This window comes from Penicillium paradoxum (assembly GCF_028828445.1).
Source record: "Penicillium paradoxum strain IBT 22861 chromosome Unknown utg000003l_segment0_segment0, whole genome shotgun sequence".
Lineage (NCBI taxonomy): Eukaryota > Fungi > Ascomycota > Eurotiomycetes > Eurotiales > Aspergillaceae > Penicillium > Penicillium paradoxum.
Window position 1 is genome coordinate 4802650 of NW_026643181.1, and position 20025 is coordinate 4822674.

General features: G+C 50.2%; 10 protein-coding genes across 10 annotated transcripts; 5 read left to right on the plus strand and 5 right to left on the minus strand.

The window, feature by feature from the left end:
* Positions 1-43: 43 nt before the first annotated feature.
* Positions 44-464, minus strand: N7457_003622 (Tim10/DDP family zinc finger protein; the record flags this gene model as incomplete). The annotated part of the gene is made up of 2 exons (XM_057174667.1): positions 44-233; positions 367-464. 2 exons carry the CDS (start codon positions 462-464, stop codon positions 44-46), a joined length of 288 nt encoding a protein of 95 aa, XP_057034818.1.
* A 200-nt stretch (positions 465-664) lies between these two features.
* On the plus strand, positions 665-2733 carry N7457_003623 (uncharacterized protein; the record flags this gene model as incomplete). The annotated part of the gene is made up of 5 exons (XM_057174668.1): positions 665-717; positions 950-1212; positions 1263-1427; positions 1481-1906; positions 1964-2733. 5 exons carry the CDS (start codon positions 665-667, stop codon positions 2731-2733), a joined length of 1677 nt encoding a protein of 558 aa, XP_057034819.1.
* Positions 2734-2979: 246 nt separating this feature from the next.
* N7457_003624 (uncharacterized protein) lies at positions 2980-4203 on the plus strand (the record flags this gene model as incomplete). The annotated part of the gene is made up of 3 exons (XM_057174669.1): positions 2980-3040; positions 3100-3252; positions 3347-4203. 3 exons carry the CDS (start codon positions 2980-2982, stop codon positions 4201-4203), a joined length of 1071 nt encoding a protein of 356 aa, XP_057034820.1.
* Positions 4204-5047: 844 nt separating this feature from the next.
* On the plus strand, positions 5048-5995 carry N7457_003625 (acetate uptake transporter family protein; the record flags this gene model as incomplete). Its single annotated transcript, XM_057174670.1, has 3 exons — positions 5048-5391; positions 5446-5620; positions 5672-5995. 3 exons carry the CDS (start codon positions 5048-5050, stop codon positions 5993-5995), a joined length of 843 nt encoding a protein of 280 aa, XP_057034821.1.
* A 1188-nt stretch (positions 5996-7183) lies between these two features.
* Positions 7184-7664, minus strand: N7457_003626 (uncharacterized protein; the record flags this gene model as incomplete). The annotated part of the gene is made up of 2 exons (XM_057174671.1): positions 7184-7228; positions 7281-7664. The coding sequence occupies 2 exons, from the start codon at positions 7662-7664 to the stop codon at positions 7184-7186; spliced, it is 429 nt and encodes a 142-aa protein (XP_057034822.1).
* A 393-nt stretch (positions 7665-8057) lies between these two features.
* N7457_003627 (uncharacterized protein) lies at positions 8058-10394 on the minus strand (the record flags this gene model as incomplete). The annotated part of the gene is made up of 2 exons (XM_057174672.1): positions 8058-9682; positions 10223-10394. The coding sequence occupies 2 exons, from the start codon at positions 10392-10394 to the stop codon at positions 8058-8060; spliced, it is 1797 nt and encodes a 598-aa protein (XP_057034823.1).
* Positions 10395-10763: 369 nt separating this feature from the next.
* On the minus strand, positions 10764-11591 carry N7457_003628 (uncharacterized protein; the record flags this gene model as incomplete). The annotated part of the gene is made up of 1 exon (XM_057174673.1): positions 10764-11591. One exon carries the CDS (start codon positions 11589-11591, stop codon positions 10764-10766), a length of 828 nt encoding a protein of 275 aa, XP_057034824.1.
* Positions 11592-11626: 35 nt separating this feature from the next.
* On the minus strand, positions 11627-13225 carry N7457_003629 (uncharacterized protein; the record flags this gene model as incomplete). Its single annotated transcript, XM_057174674.1, has 1 exon — positions 11627-13225. One exon carries the CDS (start codon positions 13223-13225, stop codon positions 11627-11629), a length of 1599 nt encoding a protein of 532 aa, XP_057034825.1.
* A 1338-nt stretch (positions 13226-14563) lies between these two features.
* Positions 14564-16459, plus strand: psrA (putative general stress response phosphoprotein phosphatase Psr1/2; the record flags this gene model as incomplete). The annotated part of the gene is made up of 5 exons (XM_057174675.1): positions 14564-14642; positions 14728-15815; positions 15889-16038; positions 16097-16195; positions 16247-16459. The coding sequence occupies 5 exons, from the start codon at positions 14564-14566 to the stop codon at positions 16457-16459; spliced, it is 1629 nt and encodes a 542-aa protein (XP_057034826.1).
* A 1115-nt stretch (positions 16460-17574) lies between these two features.
* On the plus strand, positions 17575-19209 carry N7457_003631 (putative protein phosphatase PP1 regulatory subunit Sds22; the record flags this gene model as incomplete). Its single annotated transcript, XM_057174676.1, has 7 exons — positions 17575-17710; positions 17780-17811; positions 17888-17959; positions 18100-18396; positions 18464-18538; positions 18595-18997; positions 19169-19209. The coding sequence occupies 7 exons, from the start codon at positions 17575-17577 to the stop codon at positions 19207-19209; spliced, it is 1056 nt and encodes a 351-aa protein (XP_057034827.1).
* Between the last annotated feature and the right edge of the window lie 816 nt (positions 19210-20025).

Below are 20025 nucleotides of genomic sequence, written 5' to 3' on the forward strand. Positions count from 1 at the left end.
GCTACCAGAGCTCCTTTCCCCATGAAATTCGTTGTAAACACGTTTACATGCCGAGACCCATGCCGCCACCCTGCTTGTTGGCGTTGGCCTCACCCTGCATCTTCTCGCTGACCTTGATGTTGACATCGAAGAACTTGGACACGCAGCGGTCCAGACAGACGGACTCGCCCTTGTTCAGGTCACCTTCGCGGTAATCGGCGGGAACGCACTTCTTGGTGCAGGACTCGGTCAAGCTGTGATTGGTGGCACATGTCAGAACAGATTCGGGATAGGTTCTCGTCTCGGGATGGGTTTGGAACAGGACTCCGCAGTCCTTTGCCTCCGCATCGAGTAGTAGCGCTGGTAGATTGTAGAGCTTCAACTTACCGGTTGAACATGTCTGAGATCATCTCGACTTCAGTCTCGGCGGCAGCGATCTTCTCTGCCGAGGACATCTTGGGGGCACCGCCGAAGAGGAAAGACATTTTGTATGTGTGGTAGATTTGAAACGGAGATGGCAATTGATGGTAGTTAGGTGGAGTAGCACTTGAGAGTACAGCGTATGTATTCGGAGTCCGAGGACGGGAGGTCGGAGAAGCTTGGGCCACCCGCGTGGAAAAACTCGGTTCTGCCGGTTTTCTTTTTCTTTTCTTCTTCTTCTCTCAACGATGTGAGCCAATTTGCTATGCATTCAATTCGCCCCAGATGGGCTGTATCTGGCTTTGGCCTGCGGAACAGGTAAGACTTGCATTCACCGTTACTGTTGATTGTTGCGTTTTCTTTTTTTTTTTTCTGTATTTCCCATCTCTCCCCTTATATGATGATTTATCCCCGCATTAGAACCGCTACAGTGATGTCCTTTTGGGCACTGAACGTACTGGATTTTATCTGACAAAGCTCAATGCTTAATTTTTGGATCAATTGTGTCTTTTTTTTTTTGACTTGACCATTGCTAACCCGAAATTTTCAGTATAGGATTGCGACTCGCTAGCAAAACCCGTGTTCAGACTCCCTTTACCTCCCGACTAACCACACAGCCAATTCGAAAGAGTAGCTCTGCAGCATCCCCAAAGAAGGCCTTCGAGGAGCGCGTGCAGCAGATCAAAGATGCTCGCGCAGACCCGTATCCTCGCTTGGCAGTGGACAAACGCACAGTGACCTGCGCTGAGTTCCGCTCTCGCTACGCGGAGCTTGCCAACAATGATTCAGTAGAAGACACAGTCATCGTCTCTGGTAGGTTCTGCTGTCTGGCCTTTGCAATGCCCATGTACTTAGAATAGTAGGAAGAATCCGTACCTATAGACTCGCGGGAAGCAAATTGATCTTCTTCGATATCGTGCAAGACGGCCATAAGATTCAGGTGATGTGCAACAAGCGTCGTCTGGAAAATATCTCCCCCGAGGAATTCAAGAAGTTCTATCGTCTTCTGCGTCGCGGTGACGCTCTCTGTATGTCTTCGTCCGGCTTGACTCAAGTTGTCGCCCGCTAAATGGTGTTTCAGCTGTAACCGGTAGACCGCACCGCACTGGACGAGGCGAGCTCACGATCGATGTGAGTGAGTTGCCACAGCTGCTCTCGCCGTGTCTGCATGACATCCCCGTTCACGATACCGCGCACGAAACCTCCCCTTACCCTCGCCATGTCCAGTTCCTGGCTGATCCTGCCACGGCGGATATCATTCGAGCCCGCGCTGCTCTCATACAGTATCTGCGCCAGTTCTTCGTCGACCGGTCCTTCATGGAGGTCAGCACCCCGATCATTGGGGCTGTAGCGGGCGGCGCAATTGCTCGTCCGTTCTATACTTGTGCCACCGAGTTCTCGGACCGTCAGCTGTCGCTGAGAATCGCACCGGAGCTTTGGCTAAAGCGACTGGTGGTTGGTGGATTCGACAAGGTCTTTGAGATTGGACCTTCGTTCCGCAATGAGGGTGCGTTACATAGAAGAGAGAGAGAGAGTTGTGACTAGCAGAGCTGATGAAATACAGGACTGGACAAGACCCATAACCCAGAGTTCACGACCTGTGAATTCTACCACGCATATGCCAATCTCGAGGACCTAATGGCTATGACTGAAGACCTTCTCTCCGGCATGGCAACTCACATCCGCGCCTCAAACACAACAGGCACTCTGAATCCCACCACAGTCAGTTTTGCAACACCATTCCGTCGGATCGACTTCATCACCGGCATTGAAGAGGGGACTGGGCGTAAACTGCCTGACCTCGAATCCCCCGACGCTCTGGAGAAAGTTCGAGCCATCTTTACCGAACTTTCCATTCCAGAACCTACGAACCCAACCCTTCCTCGACTCCTCGACGAGCTCTGCAGCATCTACGTTGAATCGCAGTGCATTGACCCGACATTCATCATCAACCCGCCCGAATGCCTCTCCCCACTCTCTAAATCCTTCATCGACCCAACGACCAAGCAGCGCGTGGCCGCACGGGGAGAACTCTTCATTGAGGGCAAGGAAGTGGTGAATACATACGAAGAGGAGAACTCGCCATTTGAGCAGCGCCGCAAATTCGAGGACCAGCTGCGATTCGGCAAAGATGCTGGTGAACCGGGCGAGATTGACGAGAGCTACCTCGAAGCCTTGGAGTGGGGGCTCCCTTCCACCGGTGGATGGGGATGTGGCATTGACCGTCTCTGTATGCTGTTCACAGGGGCCAAGCGAATTGGCGACGTGTTGCCATTCGGGAATCTTAGGGCCGTGACCAAACGGGCTGGGCAGTCGGGTAGTGAGGTAGCTTGAAGTAGAATAATGGGGCGGCTTATACGGAGTACTCCGTACGGAGTACGCTATACCAAGAATCGCACGATGTGAAATACTACACTCCTATTGGACATGTTCTCTATATCCCTGTGTCGAGTAACATCGGTCAAATTTTAGTGCAAATAGGCGAATAGTGCCTTCGATATCCATAGCGCTGCCGCTAAGAAACCGGGCAGTGATAACGAAGCGGGGAAGTCGGTTTTGATTTCTTCATTTTCACACATCATGGATACCAACGCACCCGTGGCCCAGGCCGTTACTGTGAGCCTGCAGGAGCTAGTAGATGGTGAGTGTTCTCTAGGACCCAAAAAAAGTACCTTAGTGTGTATGTACTAAGTCCTGCAGGAACCGTATCGTTCGAGACTCTGACCGAAGCCTTTGGACCATCCTCCCTGGGAATTATCGTGGTCAAAGACCTGCCCTCGACCTTTACTGAACTGCGTGCACAAGTTTTATCCAATGCATCGTATCTAGCAGCCCTCCCAGACCCCGAACTGGGTACGTCTCCATTTACCCCAGACACATCCCCACATTGCTCCGACCCCCCATGCAGTCCGTAAAATTAGAGAAAAAAACACTAACATCCACCCAGAGTCCCTTACCAGTCCGGAATCCAAGTATCTGGTCGGCTGGTCCTGTGGCAAGGAAACACTGAAAACAGGCCGCTTCGATACCCTAAAGGGCTCGTACTATGTGAATTGCGCGTTCTATCAGGATGCCTCTCTGGAGAGCGCCCCGGCGGACGATTTCCCAGATCTGCCCCAGTATACAGCGCCAAATATCTGGCCCTCGTCCGCAAAGCTACCTGAATTCAGGGGCAGTGTGGAGTCGCTTTGTACGTTGATCATTGAGACCGCGGCACTCGTTGCCAAGGCATGTGACCGGTACGCAGAAGCCAATATCGAGGGATACAAGCCGGGCTATTTGCATCATGTGGTTACGACTAGCTTAACAACTAAAGCACGATTGCTGCATTATTTCCCCAATGAGGAGGAGGAGGAAAAGCCCGACGCCAGCGACGATGACTGGTGCGCCACGCATCTCGACCATGGCTGCCTGACGGGCTTGACATCGGCCATGTTCCTGGATGAGGCTGTAACCCCTCCTACGCTCGATGCTTCGGGATCTGCTTCTGCCCCTCTCCCTGAACTTCCCCGTTCCCCCGACCCTTCGGCGGGTCTGTACATCCGCTCGCGCACCGATGAAATCGTCAAAGTCAATATCCCCAGGGATTGTCTGGCGTTCCAGACCGGTGAGGCCCTGCAGCTTATTACGCGTGGTAAGTTCATGGCGGTGCCCCATTTCGTGAAGGGTGCCAAGGCTAGTCCTGGGCAAAGGATTGCGAGAAACACTCTTGCTGTCTTTACGCAGCCGAACTTGGCAGAGGAGGTTCGGCCGGGATTGAGCTTCGCGGAATTCGCAAGGGGGGTTGTGCAGAAGAATTATTGAGTAGTCCGTATATGATGTACGTTCTATATTTGAGTTAGCCTCTTTACTACCCTAAGTTGGAACCTTGAGTCTCATTCAGCTCATCCTGTTTCGTAAAAATCCATCTGATTGCCCCATCCAGAAGCCCCATGAAAGGGGAACCCACCTACACCAGACACCGAAATCCATAGTGACGCACTACACAAGTCAAAGCCCTCGGCTCCCGTAGCTGAATATCGGCAGTGACAGAGACTTCCAAGGCCGGCCAAGATGAATGATCCAATGACCATCGGCTTACCTGACTGCCCAGGAGACCGAGATGTGGGCCGAGATTCCACACGATAATTCTCCCCCTTGATCCTGTTAACAGGTGTTAACAGGCAGATCCAAGATCCACAGCCTGTAAGATCTCCGCATTTTCCCCCCGCGGATTTAAGCGCGGAATGAGATCTGCGTGGCGATCATCACTCGATGTATCATTCCGCTATTATGATGGTCTACGGACGTACGGAACTGTATATCGGCTCTAGCGGTGTCTCGCTTTTTTTTTTTGTTTTCGTATGGGATCATACGTTCGACTGACTCGGAATGCCATCATTGAGCCCAAGATGTTCTCATTTTTTTTTTTCGAAGGCCCCTCCCCCGCACTATTGGTCGCTGATCTTCCCCGGACAGGAGGAGTTTTGCTTTCCTTGTTGGCATCGTGGTATATAAAGCAGGCACAACTCGCATCTGATGTCTCCTGATCAGAATTCTCCGGGCTTGCGGGTGTGTTCCTTAATTTCCCTTTCTCTTCTCCTGAATCTTATTCTATATACGCCTTTATTTCCCTTTCTATACTTCCACACCGCATCCTCTGCCCATCATGGCCTACGAAGCTGAAGGGATCAGTGTCAAAGACACACAAAATTACTCCTCTTCATCTAACAATGATGACTACGAGACAGGCCACTTTGGGCCCTTGGCCCATGTTAATACAGCCTCAAGTCGCCATCCTGCCTTCGGTGGTGACATGCAACCCGGTCTGTACCGCGTGGAAAAGGACCGCAAGCTTGCCAATCCCGCTCCACTAGGCCTCTGCGCATTCGCCCTGACCACCTTCGTACTGGGATGTATCAATATGAATGTCAAAGGCATCACAGCGCCTAACATGATTGTCGGACCTGCCTTGGCTTATGGTGGTTTGGTACAGCTTCTGGCTGGCATGTGGTATGTTTTGACCGGCAAAGTTTATACTATTCTCTATACTAACTAAGAGATTAGGGAAATGGCAGTTGGTAACACCTTCGGTGCTACTGTACTATCCTCCTACGGTGCATTCTGGATCTCGCTAGCAATCACATTCATCCCTGGCGGGTTCAATATCATCGGATCCCTGGAAGAAGCAGATAACGGATCCCATGCTATGTTCTACACTTCGTTTTCATTGTATCTCTTTGTATGTCGATCCCTCTCACCGATCTGAACGAACGCTAACACCAATTCTTAGGCCTGGTTTATCTTCACCACGCTGGTCACCCTGCTCACTCTCAAATCCACCGTGGCATTTTTCTCCCTGTTCTTCTTCGTCGACATCGCTCTTCTCTTGCTCTCCCTGGGACATTATCTCAATGTCGACGGTGTGCCAAATGAAAAGATCGTCAAGGCGGGCGGTCTCTTTGCTTTGCTGGGTGCTTTCTTGGCTTGGTATAATGCCTTTGCTGGTATTGCCGATAGCAGTAACAGCTTCTTCTTGCCGCCTGTTGTTCACTTCCCCTGGTCGGAGAAGGGGCGCAAGGCTAGACGTGAGTCCGCTGAAGAGGCTGCGGTTTAAGGGGGGCTTGGCCTTGACGCCGAGGTTTGGTTTCTTCTCTTGGATAGAGCTAGATATAGAGACATATACATGGAATGAATAAAACCATAGAGCCATGGGATTTTTATAATCCGACCTACTGATTTTTGCTTCTCATTTGCTAGGGTCTAAAATGTTGTGCAGATATCTTTCTTAAGCCGAAGTTTAAAATAAGAAGCATATTCCTAGTCTACACAATAAGACAACGCCACCAAAACATATTAGAGGTGGCGGCCTTTGCCTGGTCTTAATCTAACGTTACCAGGCATTGATGTCCCCTGAGCTTCAATAATTGGACATTATTCCCAACCTTGGTTACCAATTGACTCTGTGATGGTCCCTCTCAACGAAAGCAATACTGCCCCAACTTCATTGCAGTATTTCTAGACTGATGGCTTGGTACCCAATTTGGATTTCCATCCCGTGTACCCGTCTCATATGGTACACTGTAATCAGAGCGCTTTTGGTAAGCCCGGCCATATAATTCGGTGCGATGCATTGAGCTATCGTGCCACGACCCCTAGTTCTAGGCTGAGAAAATCCACAACTTGGGTGAGTTGTTGGAGCCATTCAAACCGGAAGGCCGCCTTTGGGTTGGCGAGAGTCCTGCCTGGGATGTACTTTGGTGTGAAACAAATCACTCGAGACTCTTTGTCTTCGAGGACAACACGGTCAAATGATACGATATTGGGATGAGGCGGTAGATTTTTAAGAATATTAAGCCCATCCCAGGCCACCTGTAGTTTTAGAGACCTATTTAACACGATCATGTTGTCCTAAAGCACAGGAACCGTAGTGATCATGGGGAGGTCCATGCCTTAGCGCCAGGCTATATTCTACGTGAGATCACGCCGCTGCTAGTACGTCGAGTGGAAGACTGTGGCTTTTACCCAGAGAATATCATTACTAATACATATATACCTAAATGCATAAACACACATCCACACATCTTAGAGCTACATTTCCATTATCTGACAGGCATAGATTGCAGTGTTCAGCCCTCGCACTTCCACTAGGTCCATTCCCGAGCTAGGGAGTTACCGTCATAGTTTGGCCGCAAGCATCACCAAGTCAGTGCCGCGTCAGGTTGCACAGCATCGGTATTCTTTTGCGTGAAATCTTAGAGCTTCGAAGCGCGAATGGTAAGGGAGACTCCATCAAAATCAGCCTCTAGAACACGGGCATGGCGAGGGCCATCAGAGATACAACCAGCATCTATCATAGCAAGATCAGTAAGTCAGTTTCAATTCAGTAGGAGAAGTCTTACCGGAGCAAAAATATGAAGACGCAGCGATTTCGTTCTCAGACGGGCAGCCATGATATCGGTGATAGTCATGATTTCTCCGCGAAGCAGTCGATCATCCCCGATTGCCTCACTTTCCAGAATGGCCTTGCAGTGTGGATATGGCTCAAATTCCAGCATCTTGTCTTCCTTCTCCGTCTGTGGCAGAGGTAGTTCTTCATGGTATGATTGAAAGAAGCGTGGACGATGTTCGGAATCTCCTTCAACGGACAAAGGGAAGTGGCAAATACCGGGCGTCTTTAGGTCAGAGGATTCAACATGCTGACGCGGGGTTTGCTTTATCTGGTGCTCAATACTAGCCAACGTATGGCGACGAGTAGTTCTCTCTAGCGCCATAGCTTCATCCATCTGAAAATTCGACAATAATAGATGATATGGGAAGCAGCTTCGATTATAAGCCAAAAGAGACGAGAAGGAGGACAAGGGTTCGCGATGTGAGCATCATGGATGTCAAGATGGGAAGGCGATTCTCGCCCATTGAAGTTGCATCATTCGGTCCTGTTGAGGTCTACTCGATCACGAAGCGGTAAGGAGTGAACACTCTTCTTGCGTGACATCGCATCCTACATTTAATAGACATGCAATGTCAAACTAAGAAAGATAGTAAAAATGAATTTCATTCCTGTCTCCTGACAACCTAAGTACATGTTCATATCGAAGATAGAAGCATGCCCCCGTAACGCCCATGGGTATCTTGAATATGCCGCTAAAAGATAAAACAAACCGGCACATCAAATGAACCTATGCAAATGTAGGATCATCACTATCACTCGAAGCAGCACCCAAAAGACCTAGTCCAGAGAGACCGGCCACTTGGTCATCAGTCACACCACCGCCATCATCAAAGGAGCTTTCACCTTCATCCTCAGGCGCACTGCCAATAGCAGAGCTGACCATCTTGCTCGTCTGTGCCACCTGCGAAAGTCCACTCTTTGGCCGACCCCTCGGCCTGCCACTTGGAGCAGACGATGAAGACTTCAATGGCCGCCCGCCACTACCAGGGATCTGCGCCTGGCGCCGTAGAGCATGGCTTACCTCGCCGTGCGACATTTTGATAATTGCTTGCCATTTGCGCGGGCTGCCGCGTTGAGCAGCTGTAAGGCCGCATTCCACACCGTTGATCTCAGTTAATCCTAGTGTCTCCACCCGGCAGTCGCCCCAGAACCATGTGTTGCCTTCTGACATACGGTTGTCAACCTGGGAAGAGTAGTTGCGGCCTTCGAGCACACCGGGAAGATCGTAGCCGAGGGTGTGTGTGCCGAACATGAGTTCTGCCGCGAGGGGTTCGTAGCACCGGCCGAGGATCAGTTGCGGGGTGATGTTGCAGTTTCGTCCCTTGGCCATGCGGTACCAGGGGCCGTAGTCGCTCATACTGACTTGTCGGAATGTACTGGTTGCTTCTTCGGCGTTGAGTGGCACAGGGTCTGGGATGTCTTCCTCTGGCATGGACCGGGGATGTGGGAATGTCTTGGACTCGCCCACGCGTTTGGGATCTGTAGTGAACACCTGGCCGGAGATCAACACTGTGTAGTGGGCTGCGAGCTGCTCCTCATCATCATCGACACAGCCCATCAAGCAGAGTGAAATTTTTTCAATGACCATCACGTCTGTCACTTTTCCAGCCACGCCGGACTTGAGCTGGTTGTATTGGTATCCCTCGGGCTTCAGGCGAACGGTATCGGATACGGCGATGAGTTCGCTGCCAATGAAGATTCCCTTGCAGTGGATCCTGGCATTAGGGTATTTGCCAACTATGTGGTACTTGTGGACCATGCTCCAGGATGACATGACAGTCATCGCGTTCTCAATGGATGGATGCATATCTTCCCGGTCTTGACCATCGAGATAGACTTGCCATGTGTTGAATGGCCTGATGTTGCGCAAGGGCACATAGGCGTATTGCAAGGATAAAGATTTGTCATCGCCCAGGGGATCTGGCAGAGTCTCCACACGGAATCCAGAGTAACTCAGTCCTCGTGGACTGTCCGGAGTCTCGACAATATCCACCTTATGCACATCGTCTTCGGGGGTTTGGGTGATCACGCCGGCGCGCCAATCTGGCACGCCATGCCATTTGTTATCATTGCCGAAAATCTCAATAAAGCCAGTCTTTGGATTGCGCATCAAGCAGCCGTCTTCGAGGCCCTGCCAAATCCAGAGAACTAGTTCACCACGACGAGGGACGAAGGCAGGGTCCATGACCAGCTTCGTGAAATAATCAGAGAGCCATTCATGAGTCAATACCCAGTCGAGATTGAAATGTTGTTCAATGTCTTCATCGAGTTCACCCTTGTCTTTTAATTTCATCACCAATATCCGCCAGTAATCTGGGCCGTCCGCATCAGTGGGTCGGCGCTCATTGTTGGCTCAAGACATGTTAGTAAATCATCAATCATAGGAGGATAGCAGTGCTTACTCGGCTGTGACATAGTTCCCTGCAAGACAGTTCCTTGTCTCGTCTTCATTACACCGCAGGGTTTGCATGGACACTGATCCAGCTGATTTTTGACCAAAGATAGGAAATGAGGGAAAAAAGTGGCCTGTGACTGGAAGTACTTGCCGCTGGGATGTCCGAACAGAAAAGGATCACGCTTCACACAAGATGGTTAGTTAAAGATCAGATATGCAACCCCGGAAAACCTCACAATGTCAGGATTGGTTCCACGAGGTCGGTCAAATAGACAGTATCCCTCAGGTAGCCTATCGATGATATGAACGACACCTTGGATAGGCTCTGTCAGCTCAAGAAATGCGAGATTAGGGTAGCATAACGCGTCAAACGACAAATATCAGCTGTAGAAGCAACATATGCCGGGACCCCACACGTATCAACACCAACATGTATGTACTAGTACACGTGTGCAGGCAATTGAAAGATCAATTCGAAAGATCTGAAATAGACTCACCTTCCTCGTAAGTGCCCATGTTTTTAAGCCAGTTGTCGGCGAGTAACTCGCGCCAGCGGTGGTCAACACGTTCAGCATAGTTGCCACCAGGCCAGGTACTCGGATCGCCATCACTAGGAAAGCTATCCATGGGAATTACATTGACATTGAGGTCGTCATCGCTGGAAGACATGTTTGTTTTTCCACCTGGGAAGCCCAGAGAGTTCAGATTGAATGATGAATACGCCAAGACACAGCAATCCTGGAGAATATCAGGTAGAGTACTTGAGAAAAAGAGCCTGTTCACAGTGAGTATTGCACAAGACTGTTAGTGGGAAGAGTGATAGAATGAACTATGGAGATATGTCCATGCATGTGGTTTTCTCTTTGGTGTTGGGCTTATCGATAAGAAACATACTGCCGCTTCAAATGGGCGGTGAACGGGGTGCTCTCGATCACCGCCTTTATGGCCAGATGTATACAACTACGATATAGACAAAGACTTAAACTCAGAGAACAGATCATGCATATCTTCAAAATCCCTTATGTTGACTGTGTAAATTCAAATTTCAGGTCCATCGACGGAGGGCTCAGAGTCAATGTGCTTTTCCTGATAAGGTGGTGGTGCAACTTCACTACCGTTGGCCCAGACCTTCTGGAGTTCTTCGTCGATCTCCTCACGACGCTGCTTCCACTCATCCACCTTATCCAGACGCTTCCGCAGTTCCTGTAGCTCCTTCTCAACGCCCAGTTTCTCCTTCTCAGTACCAATCCTCTCGAACTCCCAAACCTCGCCTTCGGCTCCCAGGCCAAGCGTCAGGTTGTAGGTATGGTACTTCTTCAAAGACGCCCGCGTCGAGATGGTGATGAGAGTGATACCTCGTTCCTTGGCGTTATCGTACAGCAAGCCCTCAACATCCGAAGATACAGCTGAAGTGCCTTCATCCATGAATGCATACCGTGGCTCATGGTAGAAGAGACGTGCCATACCCATACGCTGTTTCTCACCGCCACTAAGAACGTCTTTCCACTCCTTGCGAGCATCCCAGCCTCCTTCACGCTGTGGTAGATAACCAAGATGGGCATCGTCGAGGATTTTCTGCAGGGCTGCGTCTGTTTCGCCGGCTTCGCGCATGTCAACTTCCGTGTGCGGGTAGATAACTTGGTCACGTAAGGTGCCGACGCTGAGATACGGCCGCTGGGGTAGGAACATGATGCCGTCAAGGCCGAAGCCTCGAGGGCGGCTAACCAGCCCGCGGTAGACAGGCCACAGTCCGGCTACGATACGCGGGATTGCAGATTTGCCCACACCGTTTGGTCCTGAAATGAGAAGATGATCACCTGAGTGGACGATGAATGAAAGGGACTCGATGAGCTCATCGCCGCCCATTGGGTAAAGAGACGGTGCGACGATTGGGACCTGTTCTAGGCGAACTCCGTCAAAGCCATTGTGGGTGGTACCCTGTGCATCCGCAAGAGAGTAGAGTTCGGGGTGCGAGCCCCGGGGGTGTAATAGGCATCAGCGTGAACACGGTGTAGAGTGGCGATGAGACTGTAGACACGGGACGTGTAGCCAGCGAGCTCCGAGATATCCTTGATGCTGTACATCATTCGACCCCCAGCATCAGCGAGGGAAAGCATGAGACGTTTATTCGTGATAAATTCCTTCATGCGGCCACGCTCGCGACTCATTCCCTCGGGTGCATCAGCCAGCTCCATTGCGCCGCCCATACCACCCCATGCAGGAAGGAAGATGGGCAGGGAAGTCACCAAATAACCAAATGCAGACCAAGAGTACTTTAGGATCATATCCTCGAGCATGTTGTAGCGGATTTTGAGACTGTAGATGCCCTCCATCCATCGCTGTAGGTCCTTGAAGCTCCTGACTAGGAACACACGCTCGATATCAGCCCCACCGTAGAACGAGATTTCTTCGGCGTTGGCTAGAAGTCGGGAATGCAAACCACGGAAATCTCCTTCCTTCTTGCCCTCTACTGCCTTAAGCTTCCCGAATGGCGGTGACAATTTCCGCAGTACCACAGCTGTACTGAAGTACCCGGCCAAAATGCCACTCAGAGCAAGCGGACCGAGAGAACGGTAAAGTTGATAGTTGAATACGAAAAGGTCCACCAATGGCTTTCCCATGGAGGAGTACAGTGATGCCGCAGCCGTGCAGAACAGTGTGAGATCTTGCGTGATGAACTGGTCGGGACCTTGTCCAATTCCGCCGTCCAAGTTCATTAATTTATAGTAGTTATTATTGTCGGTTAGGTATAAGTCGTGGATGTACCTTGTTAATCGAGTGCGGAAGGCGATGGAAACCTTGGCTTGGAGGAATTTGATCATCGCATTGGTGTATGAAGCAAGTGTTCCGATTCCACACCATTTCAAGATACCCCAAAGGAAAGCCTTACCTTTCCCTGCCACCAGATCCCTCACGATTTCACCATCGAGTCGTGCAATTAACAGCGAGAGATAGGTTCTCATCAAGAGAAAGAGACCGTGGCTCATCAGCAATCCAGTCTCTTTGCTTCCCCATCTCGGCACCATGATACTGCCCAAACTCAAGAACTGATGGAGAAATGCCAGGTTCAAACCTGGTTTGGTTGTTGGTGGAGGGATTTGGCTGGCGGATCCATCGTCCTTGCCACGAGCCGATGCTGGGGGATTGAGGAATAGTCGTCGATGGGCATCAAATGTAGTCGGTTTGGTGGGATGGATCAAGACCTTGGAGGTTAGAGAGTCCTTATATGACACGAAGATAGTACGGGATCCATCTTTGCCCCGGATACCAGAGTTCCGGCGCAATAGACGGCGACCCTGGGCTCGCTCCTTGGCTCGCCCTCGGTACCACCTGTAACCTCCATAACCCGAACCGATGATGGAGAAAAGGAGCGCTATGGTTGCAATCAAACGTGTTGTCTTGGATGTGCGGCGAAACTTTGAGCGTACGAGATCGGAGTAATGTTGATAGAGCGCCAGGAGGGGATCCTCTGGGCGCCGAAGCGTCGACTGGACGGCCATCTTCAAATGGCCTGAAACCTCCGACTCACAAGGTAGCTGAAGGGAGGTCCCTACACTCGACCAAAGGCCATCAAGTTGGTTCTGATCGTGTTTCCAAGCATAGAGAATACATCTCAAAGGGAGGGAATGAAGTTGACACTAGATACCTGGGGGAGCGTTGCATCATTGCATGTGAACCTCGGATATGCGGAGAAGCAGCTCACGTGGGGAAGCTGACTGTACTCTTCTGCAGCTCGTCCGATGGCCCCCGGGGCGCTCGTAATGGGTCTCTGTTGGGCAGATGGGCAATCAACATGACTCTGGGATAATAATAGAAATGGGGAGAAACCCTGACCCTGACTCTAACCCTGGGGATGCGCTCATGGGTCGAATCTTTATTACGGAGTATTTTCTGATGCTTTGTTCCCCTTTATTATGTTGACTCTCCGCTATGAAACATTCCAACCACACAGAGACCTCGAACACCAGCTTGACCTAACCCAAATGAACCGCTAGGTACAATCCAGTTTGCGCCTTGGTTTGGGGACTGGACCCAATTTGAGTCACATCAAATGAAAGCAATCACGTTCTGAAGGCCATAGCTCCTCCTCCTGGCCATATGAGTGGCCATCAGAGCATAAAAGTGGCCATAAAAAAAGGGGCCATACATAATCATCACAGGAATATCCACAATCGATCCCCCCACAGGCCCTGATCGGGATCTTCTCGAACAGGATTCTGCTTTGTTTTGGTCCAGGCCCTATATTGTCAAGTAGGGGCAGTACGCTGGCAGGCAGGAATCCCATGCACGTTAGATATGTGAAAGCAGGATCGACCTCGTACAGAGTGCATCGACACTGCAGGACAACATACGGAGTAAAAGGGTATTAACCATAGCCGCCGAGGGCTTGGAGTAGCGTAGGAAAAAGGGCCCTGTGCCTTGCTAGCCTTCCTAGCCCTGTTTAGCGTCAAAAAAAATGTAAAAAGGGAATAAAACTCCCAACTCCCCCCATTTTCCTACACCGTAGTCTCACGTGACAGCCCCCCGACTCCTCTCGACTCCTCTCACCACCCCCCCGAAAATCCTCCTTAAACGGTAGATATCACATCCCCCTTTTGTTCGTCTAGCTTGTTGTTCTCAAACGTGCAATAGCGGGTGATAATTCCCGGGGCCAAAGGTGGTACGTGCGAACTTCCACCTGCTGATCCAGGAGGTGTGTGCTAACATCCTTTAGCCGCGCTCTCGACTTTGGAGAGTTTTGGCATTGACTCGGCCATTCCAAGTTGGGAACCGCTCTGTTTGATTATTTTTTTTTATGTTGATCTGTGTCGGCCAGCCTGACACAGCAGCCACCCCCGATGAGTGGAGAGCGAGATTCAGGTCCGGAGTCCACAGACAAAGCACCAATGAGCACTTCCGGTCTTCCGGGCTCAGCTAGTAAGTTGTTGCGCTTGTTGCTCCTCGCAACGTGCTGCATCCAGGGGGAAAAATAGTGCTAACGTCGTTCTCGTTCCTTCCGTAGATCCTGAGCTCGAACAGGGTAAAGGTGCCGATGCGACCGAGATCCAGGATGCAACTGGTGTCGCACCTTCCGACCCGGCGTCATCTTCGGCGGAGGGCGCGAACGCACCCAAGAAGCGTCATTTGTTGATCCCGATTCCGTCGCGACGATCCTCGAAATCCAACAAACCACAGGGGTCCGAGAAAACCGAGGAAGCAGCGCAAGATGAGCCCTCTCGAAGGGGTTCCAAAGTGAGCATCCTGCGATCAAAACGCGATCCAAGCCGGGCAAGCAGCCGCCGCTCGCGCCAGACTCAGGACGGGGCGAATGCAGAGGAGAGTAAAGAGGTGGCGACTGCACCCGACGCCAATTCCTCAAAGCCTCAGCAAAAGAAAGGTCCATCGAAACTGCTGGCTTTCTTGGGCTGTTGTTCCTCGTCGGAAGTGGATCCAGATGATGCAGCTCTGCCTGCAAAGAAAACGACCATGCGGCCGCCTGCAATCAATAGATTGCCTACTCCCGACAAGGCAGAGGCTCATGCTGGTGATTCAAGCACCATGGAGTCGAGGGAGCCGTATTTAGATGAGAAGGCAAATTCTACCGTTAGTGCAGATCAGCCTGGTGACGACGACCGCACTGTCAAGGCTAGTGCGGCTGGCCTGCAAGACGAGGGTCCAGCAGAAGTCACGAAAGCAGAGGCTTCTGGGCAGAAAGACAAACCTGAAAATGTTGCCCCGCTTACCCAAGCGGGACCTGCACCGGAGGTGAAGGCAGATGCAAAAAATCATGAATGGGAGGGTCAATCAAACTCAACCACCGATGACATTCCTTCTGCATCAACCTCGACCATGCCCGGAACCTTTGGCACTGACGGCACTGACGGCACCGACGCACAAGAAGAAGTCACATCTCAACAAGAAGTGGCACCAACCGTGGTGATGCCTCCACCACCGCCGCCACCCATGCCGCCTGCTCCCCCGGGTCCTCCTGCGCGAGGCTACTCTGAGGACGCAGCGCACCCGTTGCTCCCCCCAGTCTTGCCCCATCTACAGGGCCGAAAGTGCCTAGTTCTCGATCTTGATGAGACGCTAGTTCACAGTAGCTTTAAGGTAAGTTTCTGTCACTTGCGACACTCGCTGCACACATATCATTGTATCATTCCACTCACTTCATGTCTTGCAGGTTTTGGAGCGTGCCGACTTCACAATCCCAGTTGAAATTGAAGGACAATATCACAACATTTATGTGATCAAACGTCCTGGGGTCGATGCATTCATGAAGCGTGTTGGTGAGCTCTATGAAGTGGTGGTCTTCACTGCCTCAGTTTCCAAGGTTAGTTGGAAAGGTTCGAGCATCTGGCGATGGACGCATCCACTGACTCTAGTTTTAGTACGGCGATCCTTTGCTTGACCAACTGGATATTCACAATGTGGTCCACCACCGTCTGTTCCGCGAGAGTTGTTATAATCACCAGGGCAACTACGTCAAGGTGAGTTCTTATGCCCGCTTTAGTGACTGAGGCATACTAATAGTTATCTAGGATCTTTCCCAAGTCGGTCGCAACTTGAAGGAAACCATCATCATTGATAATTCCCCCACCTCCTATATCTTCCATCCTGAGCATGCGATTCCCATCAGTAGCTGGTTCTCTGACGCTCACGACAATGAGTTGCTCGATCTGATCCCTGTTCTTGAGGATCTTGCAGCGCCGCAGGTCCAAGACGTCAGCATGGTTTTGGACTGCACCCTATAAATGCCTCGATGGGAGCCTTCTTACGCCTGAGATATCCATTTTGAGCGAGTTGTTTTCTTTTCTACGCGAGAAAAGCCCTTTCCTTTTACTTTCAGCATTGCTGCCATTGATGGGCAGTCGCCCTTTTTCCTACTTCCTCTTTGATTCCCCTTCTTGACAACCTAATATGTCCCAGATGGAACTGGTATCCTTTTGGGTCAAGGCCTGTCTACTGCATCTGTTGTCGTTCCTGGATAGCCACATTGACCTGACCATCTTCGACCTTTTGCATTGCGATTTGTTTTTGTATCTCACTACGCTCCGAGCGAGCTCATTCCCCTTTTTTTTTTTTCTTTCCCTTGTGCTTTATCAACACCCCCTCATGTCTTGACTTTTCCTTATTTTTTCTCTTTTTTTTGTGTATTCTCCCCCCCCCCAACAAGTCCGCTTTTCATGCATTCTGCAGGCGTCCCTTGGTGATTATGTTCTCGCTGTATCCCCCCTTTGTTTCCCCCTTTCCCCTTTCTCCATTTCTGCCTTGCTACACGACGCTACTAGCTTGGGCTCAGCTAACCCGAGCATGCGTTCTACTGCGTTGTCTCTGCTGAGTCCTGCCAGGCAGTGTTATACATCTTCCTCATAATGAGCAGTGCCTAATAATTCCCCTTACACTGCCAAAGTTACTGGATTCTATCATGCAATAGACATGATCAGTCGTGGCTCTCGATGCTGTACATAGCCCCTGAGAAGACGCCACATCCAGAAACCAAAATGGCGGAGCAAGTTGTATTAGAGTAGAAATGAATTTTATCAGCCCATTGTCATCCAATGTGTAGTCCTCACATAGCCAATCAATCCAAAGGTGCCTCGGGCCATTCCGCATTGAGGCCGCATTAAGACAATGATGTAGTTCACCTCCAACTTCCCGAAACCCAAGGTTTCAGTTCCTGATTCTCAGTGCAACCCTTTGTCTCCGTGGTATTTTTTGATTTTGATTCTTCTTGGCCCTTTGATTCACATTCTCAGCGATCATCCTCCGCTCCGATAAAAAAAAAGCAGAAAGCTCCCCGCAATCGCGAGTCCCACCGCCCGCCCATCTCCAAACATCCCACCACATCCTCACACTGGCCGAAACCATGAAGAACAAGGAAGGTTGGGACGGAAAAATGAGAATGGAGCCCAAAGCTGTTATCACGAACCCAGAGGCGCTGGAGGATTCTGATTACTCGGATCCGGAGGCGCCCCCGGTCGAGGAGATTGAGGCCGATGAAGGTATGGTCGCAGGATGGTTGGTTGCTCAGCGCTGAGCAGTTGGTGAGCCGAAGACTAACAGTCTCTCAGATCTATTGGCAGACGAGGATGTCAATTCAGAGGTAGGTGAATAGCTGCGGAATCTCTGTTGCTCATTGACCGCACGCGACATGATTGCTGATTCTTATTCTATCGCAGGATATCGACCTCGTGCATTGCCGGATATCATCGATTTCTGCGCTTAAACTGGACCGCTTTCCCAAGCTACAGGTACATACCCTCGTCGACCCTTGAGCCTGCCTGTCCCTGTCAGCGGGGAGGACGCATGTGGCACCACTTCCCCCACAAGAGACACAGGCGCGCCGTGTTCCTGCGATTCAACTCGATTACTAATGCCATGGCTTCTATAGAGACTATGCATGCGTCAAAATCAAATATCGCGCATCAATTTTCCTCCCAATATCGCTGCCAGTTTGACCGAACTCGACCTTTACGATAACCTCATCTCTCACATCAAAGGCCTGGAGGAATTCCAAAACTTGACTAGCTTGGATCTGAGCTTCAACAAGATCAAGCACATCAAGAATATCTCCCATCTCAAGAAGTTGACGGAGATTTACTTTGTCCAGAACAAGATCGCTCGCATCGAGGGCTTGGAGGAATTAACTGCCATCAAGAACCTGGAGCTAGGTGCGAATAAGATTCGGGTTCGTATTATATCGTAATATCCGCGCATGAGGTCAAAAAATGGAAAGGCTAACAGAAGTCCCTCAGGAAATTGAAAACCTGGAAACCTTGACCGCGCTGGAGGAACTTTGGCTTGGGAAGAACAAGATTGTTGAGATGAAGGTGCGCAGTTCATCCCCAACCCGACCTCGACAATAAGAAAACTGACATCGTAACAGAATCTGGACGGTCTATCAAATCTGCGCATCATTTCCATCCAATCCAACCGCCTCACCAAGATCACTGGCCTCTCCGCTCTCCCAAACCTTGAAGAGCTCTACCTCTCTCATAACGCGATAACAGACCTTTCAGGACTGGAATCTAACGAGTCCCTGCGCGTGCTTGACTTCTCCAACAACCAGGTCTCTCACCTTGAACATCTCTCTTCACTCAAGAACCTCGAGGAGCTGTGGGGGTCTAATAACCAGCTTGCTAGCTTCGAGGAAGTCGAGCGCGAGCTCAAAGATAAGGAGAAATTGCAGACTGTCTACTTCGAGGGTAACCCGTTGCAGATGAATGGGCCAGCTGTGTACCGTAATAAGGTGCGCCTGGCGTTGCCGAATATCCAGCAAATTGACGCTAGTAAGTGTTCTCCCCTCTCCATTTTCCTCCCTACTTGTGGCTTGGGGCAGAGAGCTAATTCTATTCTCTACTCGCCAGCGTTCGTTCGGGTTTGAGGGCTTGAGGGTAATACCTTAATGTGTGTTTTATACTCTGTCTATTTGACTAATGGCTCTAACGTTTTCCGTTCAGTTATCGAATGCGAGCGGATTGATTCTCTACATAGAGTGTAAGGACTTATGAAATTGACGTCGAAAGCAACTACTTTCTAGGGTTGGGTGGCCACCTGTAAACTACGTTGTAGCTTGCGAATATCACGATCTGACCCCATCTTTTTTTTTAAATTCTTCTAGTGTTAGGCGTAACAGAGATCAGAAAGGATCCCGGGCCAGCAACGAGATATTTCCATGTATACTGTCTTCTTTCTGGCCATGTGTCCATGGTCAGTCGAAGACCTAAAAATGGATGACGACGCCCCTATGTATGTTGGTGCAGCTCATCCTATCTTTTCTCACTGATAGTTTCACCTTCTGATTGTATACGCGTCATCCCATCATCCTTTTTTGTCTGACTTTTTGTCTTACAGTAGATTTCGAAAACGGATTCCCCCGTGGAAACTCTCGCGTTGTTTCTCGGCCCGTACCCGAAACCACACTAATCCATATTAGGTTACTTTAGAAAACAACCCATGCTTCGCCGTATCTTATTAAAAACGTATCAGGCTTTCGTGTCTAATGAGTCATTGTAAATTACCGTATACAGCAATATTCGAATTCAGCTATATAGTTTTTACTGGACATAAGTTTCTACACCCTTCGCCCCACACCCCCATGATTATAGAATATTCTGCCAGCCACAAAAATGATAATTATCTTTACTGATATAGCATATAATAGATGTATGGGAATAAGGAATAAAGCCTTTGGTTCGTGAAAAAGCAGCTTTGCGTGCTATTTTACGGGGATTCTATTCATGGATACTTATGATGCTGACTTATTGTTACAACCCAACGTACGGAGTACGAATACGGTGCGCATATCTTATAGCAC